At 47.9% G+C, this 21,116-nt stretch overlaps 1 protein-coding gene across 1 annotated transcript in view; it reads left to right on the top strand.

Annotated features, from left to right (window-relative positions):
• The window catches only part of FAM135B (family with sequence similarity 135 member B), a 160,774-nt gene that overhangs the window by 86,785 nt on the left and 52,873 nt on the right, over positions 1 to 21,116 (top strand). The window contains exon 6 of the mRNA XM_024741259.1: positions 2,985 to 3,111. Within this exon, the coding sequence (XP_024597027.1) occupies positions 2,985 to 3,111 (127 nt within the window). The remainder of the gene's footprint in view (positions 1 to 2,984; positions 3,112 to 21,116) is intronic.

The following is a 21,116-nucleotide window of genomic DNA, read 5'->3' as shown; positions in this document are numbered from 1 at the left end:
TTGGTGCTGAATGGGTGAGACCTGCTGCCTTCACCTGAACTGGCTTTTTTCTAACCCTGTCTTATTTGAAAAGTCACCTAACATCCCTGAGACACACAGTCTTCATCCCTAAACCAGGGACGCTTGTGGGTCCCGTCCATTTAAGGTTTTAGTGCCTCTCACACGAGGACAGTGCCAGGCGCATGGTTTTCTGCCCCTTCCTCCAGTAACTATTTGTTCAACGATAGGACCACCTGAGTGGCCCTGTGCTCGCCCTTCAGTGAATTGTCCCAGAGCATCTCTGTGGTCCCACGAAGCGCTGAGGTTCTCTGAATGACTTAAGCAGAGGGACAGAGCCGACAGCAATGAGCACATTGTACTGTGCCCGGGTGTCTTCCTCCAAGCACCTGGAATCACCAGATGTGGACATCAGCTCACTTCAAACCTCCCACATGCATGGGGGCACGGGTTGCACACGTGGGCAAAGGGATATTCGGGGATGCAATCTTGCAGCATGGAGTTTCTGGAAGGGAGCTTTCCCAATGTCCCTTTTCAGTGCTGGGGGTTGAAATGCATGTGATGGAGACTCTGGTTCCCACTCACTGCTGGGTAGGGGTCCCAATCCCCTGCTGGGGTCAAAGAGTAGGAAATGAGACCTTGGCCGGGCTATGTGACCAGATGTGCTTCTGCCAGTCGCTGTGCCTGTCTGCTTGCTGAGCTCCGTCCCGGGCTCTGCTCGCTGATGGGGCTATTTTAGACACTCTGCATAGAAAGTTTAACCTCCTGACAGAAACACTGCTTTACAGGTTTGTCTGCAACCACCTTGCTGGAGAGCAGATAGAAATTCACCATGAGAGATTAGGCTTCTCCAGGGATGGGGGTAAAAATAGAACTGCCTTCTGTTCTCTGGATTTTGCAGGAAGCATTTCTATGAGTTCGTTCACAGTGGCTGGGAACACTGTAAGGTTATGGGAAATACCTGTCAAGTAGGGCAAGCTCCAGTTTTTCCAGAAAAGCAGCTTCAGCAGCAACTGTTAAATCCAGCCGGGAAGAAGCAGGAGTGAAATGAAAATTTAACCGCAGAAGATCCTTCACGTTCCCTGAAACAGACTGAGGTCTGTTTAACTCTCAGTGTTTAACTCCCACATGGGCACAGTTTGATTTCACTTGAGAGCTTCAGCTACTCAAGGCCACACCGAAGACAAATAGCGAGTTATTCTAGTGACTAACTTACAGTCGGTCCCCTGAACGTGCCATGAGCATTGCTGCTCTTACACATATTCTGCATTTCTTCTGCAATGTTCCTTTTACCCATTTTCTAGCTAAACTGTAGACTTGCTTCGAATCTCAGTTCTAAACAAATGGGAGAAATGATTTTATTAGAGTTGATTGTATTTGGGGTGTTTTCAAAATAGCTATATAAATGGTTATATTAGATTTTATTATTTTTGTGGTATGATTGACAATAACTTCTAGCATTTATTGAATCATTACTATTTGCCAGACATGGTATTTAAAGGCGTATGTGGCTAAGCTCATGGAATCCTCAAACAACCCCACTGTTAAGGTGCTGGTGTCAATTCTTCTGACTTACGAGGAAACAGAGGCACTGGGAAGTTTAAGACTTTCCCCACGGAGCTGACAGGTGCTGCTTCTGGGATTTCAACCCTGGCAGCCCAGCTCTACCGGTTGCCTCTTAACCACTTGGCGATACATACTCTGCTTAAGTATCACCTCTAGCTGTTCATCCCTTTCACCCAGCTTGGTTTGTAAACTTCCCTTCTGTTCTCACTGGCCTGAGTTTACCTGCATTGTATATATTACATCTGCCTCCCTCTCTAGACCCAGATGTCTTTACACTGAGGACCATGCCTTAACCATCTTGCCACCCAAGTACCTCACACACTGCCTGGCATGTAGCATTAGCCCGATAAGTATTTGAATAAATGAGTTAAACCAAATTACAACGTTAGCTTTATTTCCCCATCAAGCTTTTACTCTGGAAGGTGTAAATTCAATCCTTCCACAAATATTTCTTGAGCACCTAGGATGGAGGTAATGCCATCTGAGGCTTTGTATTATCAAGACCCTCTCGGCCATTGGAGACTTTTACTCTTCCTGGGGGAATTAGACATGCCCGTAAAAAAAATGTTCACAATATGACATGACAATTAACCATTAGGGTGTTTAATAGACGGGATCTGAAAGAAAGGGAAAAGAGGTTTAAGTAGACTTTACCGATAGATCCATTGGTGAAAATCGAAAAGGTTGAGGGAGAGAGAAATGATCATAAACCCAAATCAGGTGAATTCAGCTCACGCAGACTTTTCGAATCTCCTCTGATCCTAAAGTTGACGATTGCAGACACACTTTGCCGGTTGATCTTGTGATGACTTGCAGCGCTGGGCAGGGTCTGTGTTTTTGTCTGGGAACAGGTACAGTGTTTCTAAGTAGCATCGATGCAGTGAGAGTCTTTGACATCCACGATCCTATGAGACTCCCGCGTGGGTCGTGGAGGTGGGTATCGTTTTACGCTCTTCCACAGAAGAACAGAGGTTCAGGGAGGGGATGGGGGTCAAGGGATCGCGCTCGGGTTATGCCAACGAAAGGAGAGGGGAGGGCTCAGACCACGTCAGGTGGAGGCTCCCCTTGGCCTCTGGCCAGAAGCCCGTCCCACCTGCCCAGGTGGTTAAGTAACTTCTGCCTCAGTGAGTCTCAGCAGGCAGGTTGTGGGCATTTAGGGGGCGTTTCTCTGTACACATAGTGGGATGTGTGTCATCCTTGGCCCCCAGGCTCACATGCCAGTTGCACCCACTTGTCATGGCAGCATCAGAAAGTCCCACCCAAGCATCCCTCGAGGGTGAGCTACTTCTTCGAAATGGCTTATCTCATAGGCTCCCCGATAACAGCATCAAGGGCCTGAGTTAATGGCCCCATCACTTTCTTCACATCCTTTTAGAAAAAATTATATAAATTTGCAATTCTTTCTATTCCCTTCTTTTCAGTTTTACTCGTCCAGGAAGAGGCTCCTGGCTTGGGAAAGGCGGCCCAGATACAGGACCAGAACAGTCTAGCCTTTCCCTGGAAAACCTGGTCTTTGGAGCTGGATACTGCAAGCCGACTTCCTCAGAGGTAATGTCTGCCTGGGGGCAGAGGCCCCAAGCCTTGCAGACTTCACTTTGCAGGCTGCGTCTTTTCTATGAGATTTCGGCTCCTTTCCAATGTCTCTGGTAGAGATTCCTTGCTCCCTGCATCCCTTCCTGTCATCGATGCATCCATCCCTTCTTTGATGGCTGCTGCATTCATCAAACGTATTCCCAGTGCCAGGCCCCAGGGTTGATGCAGGGAGTAGCGTCTTCACATGGCACCTCTTCCATATGGTAACTCGAAGGATATGGTTCCATGGAGGTCATGGGATGTGCTGTGAGGGGCTTTCCCCGGACCGTGTGGAACCTCAAAAGCCCATTCACGTTAAGCTCATTTCAAAACCTGGCTCGATCCTTCATCTGCTTACTTCTCTGAGCCTCAGTTTTCCCACCTGTAGAGTGGGGTTGCTTATAGTTAATAACCTCACAGGATAATATGTGTATTCGTTGCTGTAATGGATAAAAAGTGCTTAGACCAGTACTTGGTACTCAGTAGGTGCTCAATAAATATGCGCACCCTGTCCTTCCCCTTTGCTCCTTCTTCCTAAGAAACACCTGTTACACTTCCGTGATGCACGGGGCTCTAGGCATCTACAGCATTACTCTATATTTCTTTTGAGCCAATACACGATTGCTATTATTAGGGGCCTGCTCAGAAATAACCGGATTGTATTTGTCTGGGCTCACCAGAGAAGTAGAATCAATAAGAGGTGATAGATAGATAGATAGGAAACATTTATGCATCTCCCTTCTATATTATAAGAAATTGTCTCATGCTATCATGGAGGATGAAAAGTCCCACGATGTGACATCTGCATCCTAGAGACGTGGGAGAGACAATGGTGTAAACTCCTATCTGAGTCTGAGTTTTTTTGTTTGTTTGTTTTGTTTTTAAACGTTTATTTATTTATTTATTTTGGCTGCATCGGGTCTCAGTTGCGGCATGCGGGATCCTCATTGCGGCACACGGGCTCTCTAGTTGGGGTCCGTGGGCTTAGTTGCCCCGTGGCATGTGGGATCTTAGTTCCCTGACCAGAGATCGAACCTGCGTCCCCTGTTTTGGAAGGCGGATTCTGAACCACTGGACCACGAGGGAAGTCCCTGAGTCTGAGTTTTAAGGCAGGAGAAAACCTATGTCCCAGGGCAAAGACAGGAAGAGAGAGAAACCCTCTCTCACTCAGCCTTTTTGTTCTGCTCAGACCTTCGATGGATAGCATGTTGCCCACCCACACTGGGGAGGGCGATCTGCTTTACTCATTCTGCTCTTTGAAACGTTCATCTCATCCAGAAACAGCCTCACAGACACACCCAGAACGATTTTTAACCAAATATCTGGTGTCCTAGTCATGTTGACACACACAGTTAACGGTCATACAACTCGTGTCGTAAGTGGGAAAATTTGCCCACTCAGCCAGCCCCCAAAAGAGATGCTGCATGTCCCTGTGCAGCCAAGCCCTGTCCTCAGACGTTCCAGCACATCAGGTCCTACACTCAGCTGGCTCTCCTGTGACATCACCTTTCCCAGCTCTGAGCCCAACCAGGAAGTCTGGCCGCAAAAGCTGCCCCGTCAAGTCTCCATCTTGTCCTGGTGGCTGTGTCACGTGTACTCAAGAGTGGAACTTAGAAGAAAATTGCCAAGACCCTCCTGAGGGACAGGGGCCTGAACCCAGGACTGGGCTCTGTGCCCAGGAGGGCACAGACTTTAGAGCCAAAGAGAACTGCTGTGCAGGTGGACTCCTGTAGATGCAGGACCTCCGGCAACCACCGAGCCTTAGGAACCAGTGTCCTGAGCATTGGCAAAGGACCTGGGGACAGTAGCAAGGGAGAGGAAAGCAGAGACCCAGCCAGCAGGGGTGGGCATTTCCTTATTACCTTGTGCGCATGGACGGCTTCAGGGCTCCAGGATGGGATGGGGAGGGATGGAAGCCAGGGACTTCCTGCTCCCTCTGTATCCTCAAGGCCAGGCGCAGACCCTTCCTCATCAGGGGCTGCTGTGTGCCCCCCAGGTCACCCCCGACCCCTGCCGCAGGTCAGTCCCTGCTCGAGACCCGCCGGAGCTTGACTGAAGGCTTTGTTGGGACCAAATCACAGCCCAGCTTCTCCATCTGTACAGTCCTACTTCTCATTCCTCTGGCTCCAAGAGCCTCCCCAGTAGATCCACGTGAAAATCTCCAGTTCAGACTCGGTTTTCCAGGGAACATGGTTTGGAACATCAGGGGTCATAGATCAGTTCAAAGCATCTTTTGACACTTACATCCCAAGACAAGGGCCTTTGCTGGGGCCACAGGAGCATATGGGGATGATGGTGATCTGGTGTCTGCCCTGAAGGGACTCTCTGTTCCTTCCTGTTTGCACAGCCTTTCATGCCTCATTCACTTGCCACCACCTCCGTGAAGCACTCTCTGATTTCCTAGCAAGAAATTCCCTCTCCCAAATGTTTTCACCACAGTCAACTCTAGGCATCTCCTCCACTGGGCTCCGAGTGGTTGGGGACAGAGGCCATTGCCTTTAGCTCCACACCTTCAGGGCCCAGCACCATGCCTGGCACACATAGTGGGTGCTCAGGAAATGTGTGTTGGGAGAATGATTGATCCAAGTGCATGGTCGTGTTTATATAGAACTCTGAGCGGCGAGAGGGCTGAGCCGCGAGGTGTTCCTTGCCTTACACGGCAGCAGACAGACGGCGGCGGGAGGGCAGGAGAGTGAGACACCTCCATGGACATGCGGGCGCCAAGCAGGACTGCCCTTGGCAGAAACTCTGGACCTGGCATGGGGTGGGGTAGGGAACACTGTAGACCCTTTCAGCCTGTCTGATTCGGTGACATCTGAAGAGAAGATGTGGCAGTGATGTGGCAGAGAGAAGCTTCTGGTTTCGAATACCTGCTCTGCTCAGTGCTTTGTGCCGTGGACGACCCTATTCGCCCTGTAAAAACTCAGGCTGCTCAACTCTAAAATGGGATAATACCTATAGTTTCGAAGGGATTTTAGGCCTTAGTCTGTGTAAAAACAGTATAGGAATAGACCCATAGCGGGCACACAGTACAGTAGAATTTTTTCCCCCGTTCTTTTCTTAGCTGTTTTTGGGGATGTGTGTCGAAGAAGATATACCTGACTTCTACCAGAGTCAGATAAAATAGCTTATTTGCGGATGCTCGGCGGTGAACTTGCTCGCAGCTCAGTGGGGTATTTTCAGGACCTGATTCTTTCCCTGTGCCTGTTCCATTTGGGTCCCATCCAGTTATGCAGGCTCAGAGCCTCGTGCCCATCCTGTGCCTTCCCACCTGGCAAGGGCTGCCAAGCAAAGAACAAAATCCACTCCCCCGCCTCCCTTGGGGGCTGTGCCTCCCAAATCCCCAAGAAGGCCAGCGCAGTAGCAAATAACATCGAAGTCCACGCAGATCGCAGCATCCGCTGGAGCGATTAGAGAACAGGTGTTCCCTTCAAAATAAGCGTTTCTGTGCAGAGACATGTGCAGAAACTAGAGATTCACAGCAAAATGAGCCCATTGGCCTGGAAAATTGTGGGGAGGTGAGGCTTGCTGTGACGTGTCACGCCCCTTTTCCCGTAAGCCCAGGTCCCTCTGGTCCTGCAGCCCTGCTCTTTCCTGCAGCATCTTAGGCAGGGAGAGCTTCACATTCAGGGTTGGAGCCAGAACTTACGGTCCCCTGCCCCCGAAAGCCAGCAGCTCTGCCCCGGGGGAATTATTTTCCCTCTCTCACTCATGGCTTATCTGTCAAAGAGGATACTAATGCCTGCCTTGCAGGGTTGCTGAGAAGATTAAATGAAATAAGCATATAAAAGCCTGGAGCGGAGAGCTTGGCACAGTAAAATCCTCTGCTGGTCTTATTTTTCTTTGAATTTATCCACGTAATGAAATCAAACATTACTACAAGAACCTCAGCATTATCTTGTGGATAGGACATGGAACGAAGGATCTTAGATGTTTCCTGTTCTTGGCTGTACCCTGCTGTGTGACCCTGAGCCAGATACTTGCCCTCTCTGGGCCCCAGTTTCTCAATGTCTAGAAAGAGGATTGGATGAGATCGTGCTGGAGGCCTCCTTCAGTCTTTGCTATGCTGTTTTTACTGTGATATCCCTGACACTGCCTGGTACAACTGGGGACACGACGTATGCTTGATGTATTCATTCAGATTCTACAGAGAAACAGAATCAGTAGGATAATATGCCTGTGCGTATATTCATATATATAAAGAGAGAGAGACAGAGACAGAGAGACAGAGAGACAGACAGGTTTATTGTAAGGAATTGTCTCATGCAAACGTGGAGGCTAGCAAGTCCAAACCTGCAGGTCAGACCAGCTGGCTGGAGACCCAGGGAAGAGTTACAGTTCAAGTCCAAAGGCCTTCTACTGACCAAATGGCCAACTTCCTTCTTCTTTAGGGTGGGGAGGGCGGGTCTTGCGTTCATCAGTTGTTTTCTTTTAACGTCTTCAACTGATTGGACGAGGCCCACCCATATTGTGGAGGGTGATCTGCTTTACTCAGAGTCTAATGATTTAAAGGTTAATCTCCTCTGAAACATACCTTCACAGAGACACCTAGAATCATGCTTGACCACCTATCTGGGTGCCATAGATGGACCCAACTGACATGAGAAATTAACCATCGCATTTAGTCAATGCTCCGAGTCTGACAGACTCTTCTTGAAGATCAGGAATCCAGTGACTCAAAAGTAGGAGAATCCCTTTCTCGGTCCAGGGAAGCTGCACACCCACTTCCTTCTCACTGAATGAAATAAGTGGGGTTGTTCCAGTTCCCCGGGGGAGGAATGGCCACGTGGTGGAGAGATGCAGACTTTAGAACTCTCCTCGTTCTCAGAGCTCTGCTTCTTCAGCGGGAGCATCAGTGTGTCTGTCTCTTTATCTGTCTGCCAGTCCTTTACTAGGCCCCTACTCTGTGCTAGCATCTCTGTGCTGCAGGGGCTAAAACAAATAAAACTCAGTCCTTACCCTCAACGGGTCGTGAGATCCAGCGTGTGAGGCAAAGGAGAAATGAAAAGTTTTGAATTCCACGATCGTGTGAAAAGTGTGATGCTGATCGTTTGAAATCACATTTTTGAGCGCCTGCTCTGCACCGAGGGACTCTGTTAAACCACCGCTGCGCGTGGACTCTGTCAGTGTCCACAAAAAAGTTTCCTATTTTCATTGACAGCTGAAGAAACTGAGACAGAGAGAGGTTAAGCCACATCGGTAAAGTCACACAGCTGGGCAGGGACCAAGCTGGCGTTTTAACTCAGTCAGCCCGATGCCAGCCCACTACCCGTCATCAGCCACTAGATTGATGGTCAACCAAAGAAGGGGCTTTGGTTCATCCGCTCTACGAGGGCAGGTGCTTTTCTGCTTCGTTCCCCTGCGTGTGCCTGGCTCAGTGCGCGTGCTCAGGAAGCTTTTGTTCAATGAACGAGTGTCTGAGATCGTGGACTCTGAGAACATCAGAATATGCGAGAGAACGAAAGCCCTCGTATGCAGATGGTTAGGCATTTAACTCTCCAACAGATCTGTTTCCCGCCGGTGCTCTGAGCCTCCCAAGTCCTGTGCTCACCTGTGGAGATCACAGAAACCGTGCTGCCAGAGCAGATGACTGCCCGAGATGAATACCTTGGCCACCAAAGTGAAGTCCCTCCATCCTCTGCTCCCCTTAGAAGGCGGTTCCCCAGACAGAGGAACGTGTGTCATTGAGAGGAAATGCCAGCTCCCTTTTAAGTCAGATTGCCGAGAACTGAAGAACGGCATCTTCCTTGAAGGGAATAATGCTGACACAGCACATGCGCACACAGGACCTGGCTTTGCAAGTCCTTCTGTGCTGAACCTTGCGGCGTGACGGCCCTGCCCTCACTGATGGGAGGCGTGGGTCTGGTGAGCATGGAGGTGGGAGGGAAAGTGAGGCACGGACCTGACTTCCAAGCAGAAATCTCCCCTCTCCCAGGCATGCGCTTCCTCGTTTTCCTTCTGCTCCATTTTTATTGGGTTCTTTGCTCTTTGCCCTTTGCTTTAAATATACGCTTGCTTGTTATTGTCAACATCGTCCTTTCTTGAGGATCTGGAGTCATGAGGATGAGACACAGACGTTCATTATTACTGTTAACGCATCATTAGGTTGACTGTGGATGGTGACATCTCCGTAGGTAGAGACACTGCCATTGGTTTGGTGGCTAATCAGATAATTATCAAGCGCCTACTATGTCTCAGGCTCTGTATGAGGAATTTGTGACGTAGCACTAAGGAAACTGGCTGCCTGACCTGCCTGGTGGAATGTTATCATTTCTGTTGCTCTTGGTGCCCATCTGAGTTGGTGGCACATCGTAGGTGCTCAGTTAATGTTGGAGGGACAGATGAGGTGAGTTGAGATCTCATTAGATTCTTGATCTTATGTAAGATGTGACCACAGATGACTTAGCCATCAGACACAGTAGGCTCAGTGCTGAGGGCCCAGAGTACTTTCAGGGGCCGACAGAAATGTTTTAATTTCATTTAAAATCAGAACCAAAAGATGGATATAATCCAATATGGATTATATTAATCTTCGTATCAGTGCAATCATACAAACATAATTTTAAATCTATTTTTTAGTGGGTGAAAGTGCCTGGGGCCCACAAAAGTCATAATTTGGCCCCGAGAACAATGATTGTTCCTTGGTTTTTGTTTCCTGATTATGGGCATAAGAAAGCAGAGTCTGGTGAACTCAGATAACTTCCCCAAATGGAAAAGTGCAAACCTGCAATTCAGCTCTCTGGCCCTGTGTGTGCTTTGTCAAAACTCATTTCACCAGTGTGATACCTACACATGGAATGTGCTACACAGATATTTGTATGTGAATGAAATCGAAGAGATTTCAGAGGGTGCAGAGAACAGCTGTTTGAAATGTGTGAACGCTGTGCTCTAAGGTTAATAAGTACCCGAGGAAGGACCAGAAGTTACCAGGAAAACAGTAGTTACTTAAAGGAAAGCATGGGTTATAGTTTTCACAAAAACTGCATTTAATGCCTTCTGTTACTTTGGGAAGTACGATGGCAAGCACTGTTGTGTTCTCCCACTCCATTAAAATTAAATAGTTCTAAATTTCTCATTTAAATGGTTTTCTCATTTACTAAAATCCTATGGAATAAATAGCAGGTTGCTAAATGGTGCACAGGCTATGATGGGCTTTCTCTATGTGGTATATTGCATCCATCTGCATATGGATCCAACATGATTGCACAGGTCATTTCTAAAAGAGGAGATAAATCAGTGGAAATGGGCTTTTCATGCAAAAGCCTGTAGTATTGCTTATTTACGCACCACCCTTTTCATTAGTGAAAAATTGCCTTTATTCCACATTGCCTGCTTTCAGACGTCTTGTCCCTCTCCAAAGAGTCTAGGCAGGATGGGGGATGTCAGCTCGCAAAGATGAGGTAGGTGCCTCCCTTCCCAGACTGCCCTGCGTTTCCCCACTGCATCTTCAGGTTCCAGTGCGGCAGACGCTCAGTGAACACGTACCGAGTGAATACAAGATGCAGGCACAGCAGGGCATACAGGCAAGGTCACCAGATTTGGAGGAAGAAGACCCGGTAGGGCTAAGGCCAGGTTCTTCCGTGGATGAGCTATGAGAGCTTGGACAAGTCATTGCACCACTCTGACCTGTTTCTTCTTGTTGTCTTAATGGAGAGGAAGAAACCCACTCACTTTGTGAATTTTGCCTGGGATTCAAGATGGGAAAGGTGGTTCCCCCTATGAGCATCCCTGTCTCCCGACCGTCTCCTCTCCCCCAGGGATGGTGTGATGGTGACACCGCAAATCACAGTTACCTTCTAGCATAATTATATCAGCTAAATATATCGAACACTTCCTCGTGTTAGGCTCTGTGCTGGGTGTTTTCATTATGCTCCCTTTCAGCTCCCGGCATAGATTCACACGATACAGTTGAGGAAACTGAAGCTCTAATAACTTCAGCAAATTGCTCAGCGTCAGATAGCCGGTCCCTGGCAGGGCTGGGGCGTGAGCCCAGGGATGCTGAGTCTGAGCCCTGCTTTCTGTCCACTTGGAATCATTTCTCACCTGCTCATCTCCTTTAATCCTCCTGTAAGCGTTGGGGCTGTGTCTGCCACACTCCGCACCAAGTATTTAATCCAGGTATCTCTTGAATCAATAATTATATTAAAGTGTGCTCCTTTTTGCAAATAATAATAATCTGTTTTTGAGGAGCCTGAGTCTAAACCATTCCTCATGCGCTTTTTCAGACAATGCTTATAGTTAATGCTCAAGCGGGAGGATGAGTGAAGTCGTCGTGAACAAATTAGCCCCATCCCTAGTTTCCTGGAATTTACAATTTTGCCAGAAAAAAAATATTAAAAAAGTAATTTCATGGAAGATAAACATTAAGAAAGAATCATCTACGGTGCTGTAGCACTGCTGGAACATGTAACGGGGTCGTCTCAAGATTATCAGGGTGATTGAGGGCAGGCTTCTCTGCAGGAGGAAATTTAAGTCGATTTTTCAGCTAGTAGGTAACAGGGTGCAGGACTGGGTTTAGATCCATCTCTTGCCATGGACTAGTGGCTTCCCAAGCCCTCCATCTTCCAAGGCTAGACATCAGTACCTTTAGAACCTTTGAAGTCATTTGGCCCATCTTTCTTGTTTTAGAGAGAATATCCTTGGCTTGAAGCTTTGATTTATTACTTTATTTAACATGTTTCTATAGAGCACCTATTTTCATTGACCTCGTGACGAATTAGACAAGCACAGCCTAGAGAGAGAGGAGGACCTCACACTGCAGGGGGTTGGTCTTTGGTTAGGGGTCTGCTAGTGAAGCATAAAGGAAGGTCGCAGGGCAGTCTGGGAAGGGATGCACCTACCTCATCTTTGCTACCTGACATCCCCCATCCCGCCTAGGATCTTTGGAGAGGGACAAGACATCTGAAAGCCGGCAATGTGGAATAAAGGCAATTTTTCACTAATGAAGTCAGATGTAGTCAGGAAACACTTCTCAGAGTGAAGGATCTCTAATCTGAGTCTAATAAATGGATTGTCAGTGGTTGAGGGGAGGGGAGGGGTGAGGAAGGGTTACAGCAGGGCCAAGGGCAGGGAGTGAAGGGGCGTGGCACATCTGGGGACGCCAGGGAGGTCATTGTGAACAGACATGGGGCCAGGAGGTCACCAGTGACCTGATCATTAGGAGGCCTGTGAACTAGGTTAGGCACAAAAATATTACAAGCAGGGGATTGGTACAATAGGATGGGTTATCTTTATGGCTGCTGTACAGAGGACTGATTGAAGGAGACGGCTGAGGCCAGAGAGGCAAGGTTGGAGGCTGTTGCAGTGGTCCAGGAAAGAGTAGAATAGTTGCCTGGGCAACGCAGAGGTGAGTTGAGCAGAGTGGAAAGATAAACGGATGTCAGAGCTGCAACTGAAGTAGGATGGAGAGATTGCAAATTAAGTAGATGTACTAGTTGTCTGTCAAGGGTCCTAATGGACGACCCTAATTTAGGCTTTTATATTGAATAAATGAGTGTTTAACTCACAGAAGGGAATATATGTGATCCTCTCTGCCCAGAATATCCTTCTCTGACCCTCTCCCATCACTCTTCCCACCCAAAGAACTCCTATTTAGCCTTCAAAACCCAATTCAGTCATTGCCTTTTTTGTGAAGCCTTCTTTGACCACCCCAGATAACCCTAAGCCACTAATCTGTCTGTCCTACATTTGCACTTTGGGCATACTTCTCTTATTTTGCTTAAATGTAATGATTGTCTAATGAGTCTCTTTGTTCCACTTGAAAGCATTCTGTGAGGGCATAGTCGTTAATCTCAACACTCACAGTTAAATCACTCCAAGCACATTTTACCCCCCTTTCCCAGGGTAAACCCAGGTCATGCCCTTGAGGAAACAGACAGATGATAGACTTGATCAGTAACCGGAGTTTTCAGCAAAAAGGAATTAAGGAACCCAGGAGTGAGCTGACAGTGTCCAGAGGTCTTTGCCATGTGCCTGCCTTTGCCCTCTTTGTGGGTGTCATGACAGGTCATGGGGAGTCTACATCAAGGAAATTAGGGACTGAAAGAGATCGAGGCTTTGTACACTGCCTGGTCAGGAAAGAGGGAGTTGGGCCCTTGGGCAGGTTCCCATTACATGATGTCTAACACACCACCAGCCTGCCAGGCTACTAGTTCAGAGAATCGTCTCTGTCGCTCACTTGCCCAAGAACCAGCAGTGGGGTAATATTGCCAAGAGAAGGAGGGTGGCAGGGGAGGAAGGGCATAAGGTTTAGTTCCAGACACCTGCTCTGAGGCGGGATGTGCAAACTTTGTGTTTGGTCCTTTATTTTATAAGCATTCATTGCATATCCAACATGCACTGCATGCTTAAGTCTGGGAATTTAGATAGAAGCAAGTGGTATATGTTTCCTGTTGTCAGGGAAGAAAGGAGAGAAAACATATAAATTCTTAATAATATTGTCATGAATGCAGAGAAGCTGCATGGGGGGATCTGACCTGGTCTGAGGGACAGGGCAGCTTCCCTGAGCAAAGGGAATGTAGGCTGGGATGTGAAGGATGAAACATAGCCAGGAGAAGTGAGGGGGAAATAGGGCTGCCATGTACAGTTGTGTAAGTTGTACACTGTACATAGATGGAGCCATTGAGTTGGGGCTGAAACCCCACCCACTTTCCACTTGCCAAGCTGTGCGTCGATAGGGTTGTGCCCACCCAGGCAAGGGACCTTCTTTCCCCCGCTAATTCATCCACCTAGGAGGGAAATTTCTTTCTGGTAGCACGGAGGCATCCAATGAGCTGACAGTGGCCCTGGAGGAGGAAGAATGTTTGAGCTAAAGGATTGCTATGGCAGGGGAGTTCCCTGGTGGGCCAGTGGTTAGGATTCGGTGCTTTCACTGCCGCGGCCCAGGTTCAATCCCTAGTCAGGGAGCTGAGATCCCACAAGATGCGCAGTGGGGCTATAACAAAAAAAAAGTGTTGCTGTGGCAAAGGCCCAGAGGTGAGAAAAAGTGGCATGATAAAGGATGCTCTGGCCAGTGAGACTGAGACCCAGTGACCAAGAGGGCAAGGGGTACGAGTGAGGCTGTTCAGGTAGTTGGGATCCTGTTATCCTGTTCAAAGGATAACAGGGCTGACCGCACAGGGTGACTGCTGATCAAGCGTGGAATGAATCTGAAACACCCAGACAGTGTCTGGCAGGGAGGCTGGGCTCCTTGAACCAAAGCCGGCGTTACTGTAATCACAGCAGCCTGACAGCCCACCTCTGGCACCCACGTCTCCATGCATCTCTGCTGGTCTCCAGCCTCCATCCCACATTCAGTCTTTCTGGAAAGGTGATTTGTTATTTCAGAAAAATGGCTTCATAAGGAAGGTCAGCTGTGGGTGACTAGACGTAGGAGAATGAGGCTTCCTGAGAATACAGTGGCTCTTCACCAGAGCTAGGTGTTTGGGGTGATTTGAGGCTAGAGCGTAGGATTGACTGTGACATTGATCTGTACTGTGGGAGGGTCCACCACGTGTCCTAAGCATACGTGAAGGGAAAGGAGGGAATCCGGGAGGTGGCGTCCCAGATGTTTTGACCACTGCAAATACTGATGACCAGGTTAGAGTGGGGGGTTGTTACAGCCAGAAAGACAGTTGGCCGGGGGTTGACTCTAACTCTGCCAAGATACGTTTAATGTTGTGTTAATGTGGAAACAAGGACTGAACATAAAGCGTTTCACTGTGAATGGATTTGTTGGACCCAAATCTCTCAGCCCGTTCTTGATAGATGGCGAGGGCCTGTAATTGACTTTGCCCAGAATAGTGGTTATTCATTTGGTTCTTTCTTGACATCTAGCTGGGCGCATATCCCCCAGTGGAAGTCTTGACGTCAAAGATAAGGCCTTTTCTCTTTACTGTGGTCTTAGTGTAAGGGTCACGACTATAGGAGCCAGAATTTGGAGATTCTAGAAGGGATTTCCCCCAATGTCAGTGCTGTGTGACCCCAGCAGAGACCACCCCCTGCAGATGCGCTAAATTAGGACACGTGGAACCTTGGTGTTCGGGTGGGTGTGGAAGAGACTGTGGAGATGGTCCCTGCAGAGCACAGGCTCGGGACGCGCAGGCTCAGCGGCCATGGCTCACGGGCCCAGCCACTCCGCGGCATGTGGGATCTTCCCGGACCGGGGCACGAACCCGCGTCCCCTGCATCGGCAGGCGGACTCTCAACCACTGCGCCATCAGGGAAGCCCCCCCTTCATTCTTTTAGGTGTCCCTAAGGACTGTTTTCCTTGCAATTAGGTTTAGGCTTTGGGACTAGGTTCTGGCCATTTAAATGGGAGCAGAAGCGATATAGGCCTCTTTCCCCACTCTTAAAACATCTTGCTTGATTCTCTGGCCTTTCTTTCCTTTCAGTGGTGACCCCAGAGGTCATGTGTTTAAGATGTCAGTGGCACAAAACAGAAGACACTGTTTGGAGGAGAGCCACACTGGAGAGCCACTGACCTGTATCAGACTTTGGGAAAACAGAAAAGACAGAGACTTGGCACAAAAATTAGATTAATGCCCCAAATCTCCTATATACTGACCCAGAAAGCTTTAAGTCAGCTTCCATTCAGTTTCTAGGAGAAACCTGAAGACAAAATCAAAGAAATGAAGCAGATTTAAGAGCTCATAGAAGAGACTAGAAGCAAATGCATTGACAGCCTAGGTTTTTTATTTTTAACATTTTTATTGGAATATAATTGCTTTACATTGTGGCTAAAACTTCCAAAACTATGTTGAATATTAGTGGCGAGAGTGGGCAACCTTGTCTTGTTCCTGATCTTAGTGTAAATGGTTTCAGTTTTTCACCATTGAGGATGATGTTGGCTGTGGGTTTGTCATATATGGCCTTTATTATGTTGAGGTAAGTTCCCTCTATGCCTACTTTCTGGAGGGTTTTTATCACAAATGGGTGTTGAATTTTGGACAGCCTAGGTTTTTAAGAAAATTATATTGTTGAAGAAACCACCATTTTAGTCTACAAGACGATCTTTATTCAGAGATAATCTTAACCCTTGGGCCTCCGATACTATAGAGCAAGAGATAGACTTTGAATGCTGTATCCCCCCAAGGGATCATTTCCTCCACTGCCCCCTCAGTGCCCCAGAAGTCATAGCCAGGGGGCACTGACTACATGGATCCAGGGGAATGGACCAAGGAGTTCCAAATAGTAGCAGAACGTGTGCGTCATCAAGGCTTTCCCACACCCAACCAGATGGCCTACCTACCCTTTGTTGGCCCAGCAGGATTTCAAGATTGCTGTAGACCTATGTCTGTCTCCTGTTCTTCTTCATTCCTAGCGGCAGTGCCCATGGCAGTTACCCTCTCCTGTTGTGCACCGTGAAGGACAGTTAATTTATACTTTTAGATGTTTAGTTGTTGAACCAAGAAGAGTCCGATTCAGACCTATTGTCATGACCACCTCCCGTCACTCAGGAAACCCTACAGTTGGAATATGATGTAGTGGGTCCATAAGATTCGGGTTGTTTGCTGGTATAGAGGTATTGCAGGTGTGGGAAGAAGAGTGAAACAGATGGTTGGTGATCAGGATGGCAGTGGTGGTAGAGCTGGGCTGTATTCTCACCAATCTCCTTTCCCCTTAATGCACACATTTGAAGATCTCTTTCCAAGCCTCACTTGCAGTTAGTTTGGGGACATATGCCTGGATTCCAGCCAGTGGAATACATAAGGCACGTACCTTAAAAATATTTTGCATGGTGCTCTGTGCTTTCCATTCATTCTGTGGAAATGTTGGAGAATGCCTGTTAAAGGTGGGAGCATAGGAGGATGGAAGGACCCTGGATCCTGAGTCCCTGCTTTTAGGACACCTGCTCACAAAAAACTGCTTACCCGCAGTAACTTTTGCATAAGTGATAACTCAGCTTCGGTAGTGTTACACACTGAGAGTTCAGGGTTGTTTGTTACTGCAGCACAGTCTGACCTACCCTGGCTATAACTATGGATCTCTGGAGGAAGGAATCTATATTTATCAAAGACTGGAAGTCTGACATGCAAAACCTGTTTAGAGGCTGTGGTGTGGTCTTGAGATCTAGGATGCATGGTAGGGTTTAGTGGAAGATGGGCCAGACCATGAAAGGTCTCCAGTCCCAGGAACAGGCATCCTTGCTGGTGACAATTTTGGACTCAGTTTCTCGCAGGCCCCATGCCGAGGGTACCAAAAAGGAAGACATAACAGATAGAATGCTGGGAGAGAGCACGTAGGGATGTGAACCCAGTGACACTCCTTTAAATGCCTTCCTCCAATAATGAAAACACATAGCAGCTGGCTGATTGACTTTTTGGTGACCCTGTTGTCCACGTGAGTGTGATGTGCGCTCACACACACGCACACACACAGGTGAGCGCATACATAGGCAAATGTGGTTTTTGCAGGAAAGATGAAGCACTCCCCACAAAGTAGCTGTGTTCTGGTTTGAACCCAGTCAGCACACTCGCAGGGCAGTGCACGCTTACTTCCGTGAGGCCCCTGCTTCTCTCTTCGGTGTAAGGTGTTAGCTGGCCCAGGAAGGGCAGATGCCACAAGCAAGTGGCTGGAGAGCATCCTGGGAGCCAGATGATCAAGGTCCTCTTGACCACTTGCAGGCAGCACTTGCAAGCCTAGCTACCCTCTCCCTTCCTTCCTCCTTTTCCCAAGTCTCATTCTGGACTAAAGGTACACTTGTATTAAAAAGGAAGAAAGGGAAATTCAGATAGCCAACCTAAAGGCTGACATGTATGCCATTCACCCCCAGTAAGCTGGCTCGAGAGAGTCTGTAGTTCAGCTCAGCCTGTCAAACCCACCTTGTCAAAGGCAGCTCTACCCGCTGCCAACGTGTGCCTGTCAACAAGCTCCATGGCTTCTTAGCCCTCAGTATATTTGTTACCATAGGCATAGACAGCAGATGTCCAACGCATTTGCACTTCTTAGTAGCTTATTGGCAGTAAACAATCTTGAACACGATACCAGGTCACAGGCAGAGAGAGCCTTTCCCTGGGGCTGCCCCTGCAGTTGGAGATAATTATTAACCAGGAGTGCACATGAGAATCTCCTGGGAAGCTTTCTTTTTAAACATTATGCATATCTGAGCCCTATTTCCAGAGATTCCAATTCAGCCCAGCTAGAGTGAGGTTTAGAGAGCAGTAGTTAAAAAATCTCCCCAGGTGGTTCTGAAGCATCCTTGAGTCGAGGTCTCCTGGAATGAACCGAAAGGTACAGGCTTTGGAGTTGGACTCACTTGGGTACAGACCCAGGCTCTGTCACTCTAGTCCTTGAGCTCATCCCCTCTCTGATCTTGGGATAATGCACACGTACAGGTGCTCAACTTGGAAGGAAGCTCAGTAAGATCCCTGGCTCAGTGGGGATTTGTTTCATGTCTATGAAGAAGGCTATCCAAGCTTTAACATATGTGATTCTGTGTATTCTAATTAGGCTTTGTTGATTGTAGCATTTTTTCCTCCAATTCCCACCCTCTCCTCTGACCCCAGATTGGGTCAGGACGCCCTTCTTGGGACACCAAATATCTTCTTACTCATTCTTTTTTCTTTCTTTCTTTCTTTTTTTTTTTTGTGGTGTGCGGGCCTCTCACTGCTGCGGCCTCTCCCGTTGCGGAGCACAGGCTCCGGATGCGCAGGCTCAGCAGCCACGGCTCACGGGCCCAGCCGCTCCGTGGCATGTGGGATCTTCCCGGACCGGGGCACGAACCCGCGTCCCCTGCATCGGCAGGCGGACTCTCAACCACTGCGCCACCAGGGAAGCCCTTCTTGCTCATTCTTATCATTGCAAACTTTGTATTTCATTGTCACTGCTCATTTTCTAGCCAGTCTCTCACTAGACTTTGAGTTTCTAGATTGCAAGTGTTGGGGGCAGTAGGGCAGTAACTATTCCTCACTGTGTAGTTTCGGACCAACAGGTGCCCCCTGAAAAGGGACTCTAGGTGAACAGCCATTGTTACATGATTCTTGATGTTCTCTGTGCTTTATCCTATTTAATGCCCATGATAACCCTCTGAGCTAAACATCATCACTTGGAATTTGGACACAAGGAAACTGAGGCTCAGAGAGGTGGACCAACTCGCCTCACGTCACACGAGTACAAAGCTGCAGAGGAGAACCCAGTGTGGCAGACTCTGTCTAACCCCTGTGTGCCTGGCCTTGGAAGCTACCTATGCAGAGACCTGGTCCACAGTGTGTAAGAGCCTCACGTGCTTGGCATGTCCCCACCCTGCCGTACCCTGTCCATCCCATTGCTTCTCCTTCACCTGCAGCTTTATGGAATGTTTCTTTCTCCTAAATATATCAGAGATGCACCCTGAGCCTCTCTGTACTCATAACTGCTCCATCTGAGAAAATAAAAACTATAATTTGAGCATAACTATTCACTGAGGAATTAAAGACTTGGCAGGAGTTACTGAAAAGAATCATTTTATGTTCTGGCTCTTAGGCGTGGCCTACACTTGCGGTAAAGAAACCTGTATCTAAATGGGACTCTGCCCTTTACTAGCTTTTGTTCTTGAGTGAGTCAGTGAACCTTCCGAGACTCAGAGCCCCGGTCAGTAGAGCGACAGCAATACTTACTCTTTTTCTTCTTTAACGTATTCAGTAACTTGACCCCCTTGCTGTGTTTCTGTATCTATTCAGCTTTGGTGAGGCTGCAGTAAGAGCTGTGTTGTCCTGCTGTCATGGACAAGCAGGATACTGCCGGGGGGAGTTTGTTGGGGGAGGTGTATATATTAAATAAATACTTATATCATTAAGCCATACATTATAATTGTGATGAGTTAAAAACAAGTAGAGCAGGTGATTGCTCTTCTACGCTTTCATCACGTTTTCTTTTTTTTTTTTAGCATCTTTATTGGAGTATAATTGCTTTGCAGTGGTGTGTTAGTTTCTGCTGTATAACAAAGTGAATCAGCTATACATATACATATATCCCCATATCCCCTCCCTCTTGCGTCTCCCTCCCACCCTCCCTATTCCACCCCTCTAGGTGGTCACAAAGCACTGAGCTGATCTCCCTGTGTCATCACGTTTTGTGTCCTGCTTTGTCCCTTCCTGGTCCTGCCCCTAAATCTGCCTTGTCCTCTAGCCAGGCGTCTCATCCCTCATTTCCCCCTCACTTAGATGGCTCGCTCTGTTTCTCCCTGTCTCTGTTGTCTTCCTGCTTCTGCCACCTCTCAACTCCCTTCTCTCTCTCCAGCTCCTTTTGTCTCTCCTCCATGTCTCCACCTCCCACTCTCTGCCTCACCTTCTTTGCCTCGCTGTAACTCTCTTTGCTGAGAACTTTTTTTTTTTGCGGTACGCGGGCCTCTCCCGTTGCGGAGCACAGGCTCCGGATGCGCAGGCTCAGTGGCCATGGCTCACGGGCCCAGCCGCTCCGTGGCATGTGGGATCTTCCTGGACCGGGGCACGAACCCGTGTCCCCTGCATTGGCAGGCGGACTCCCAACCACTGTGCCACCAGGGAAGCCCCCCCCTTTTTTTAATCATCTGTGCCATTTTGGATTTGTTTCTATTGCTTGATTTTTCTCCTCATTGTGTGTTGTATTTTCTTGATGCTTTGTATGCCTGGTAATTCAATGTCAGGCATGGTGAATTTACCTTTTTCATGTTCAGTGCTATTTATATCTCTATATATTTATATAGATATATCTTTATAGAGATATTTGTATCTTTATATAGATATAGATCTATCTATCTATCTATCTATATATATATAATACTGTATATATTTTACATATTTAGAACTTTGTTATGAGATGTACTTAAGTTATTTGGAGTCAGTTTGACCAACCCCCTCCCCCCACCAAGACTTGCTTTTCAGTCTTGTTAGGAAGGACCAGAGAAGTCTGAAGTCTTCAGGGCAATTTTGCCCAACTACTAGGACGATGCCCTCTGAGCTCTCTACCTCTCTGGTAAACTGAGGTTTTCCACTTCGATTTGTTGCTGCACCAGTTATTCTTAGCTGTGGAGGAGCTTTGGGACT

The sequence above is a fragment of the Neophocaena asiaeorientalis genome, unplaced genomic scaffold, assembly GCF_003031525.2.
Source record: "Neophocaena asiaeorientalis asiaeorientalis breed wild unplaced genomic scaffold, Neophocaena_asiaeorientalis_V1.1 scaffold177, whole genome shotgun sequence".
In the NCBI taxonomy this organism is placed as follows: domain Eukaryota; kingdom Metazoa; phylum Chordata; class Mammalia; order Artiodactyla; family Phocoenidae; genus Neophocaena; species Neophocaena asiaeorientalis.
The sequence above is the reverse complement of the archived record's forward strand: the minus strand, read 5'-3'. Positions and strand labels throughout refer to the sequence as shown.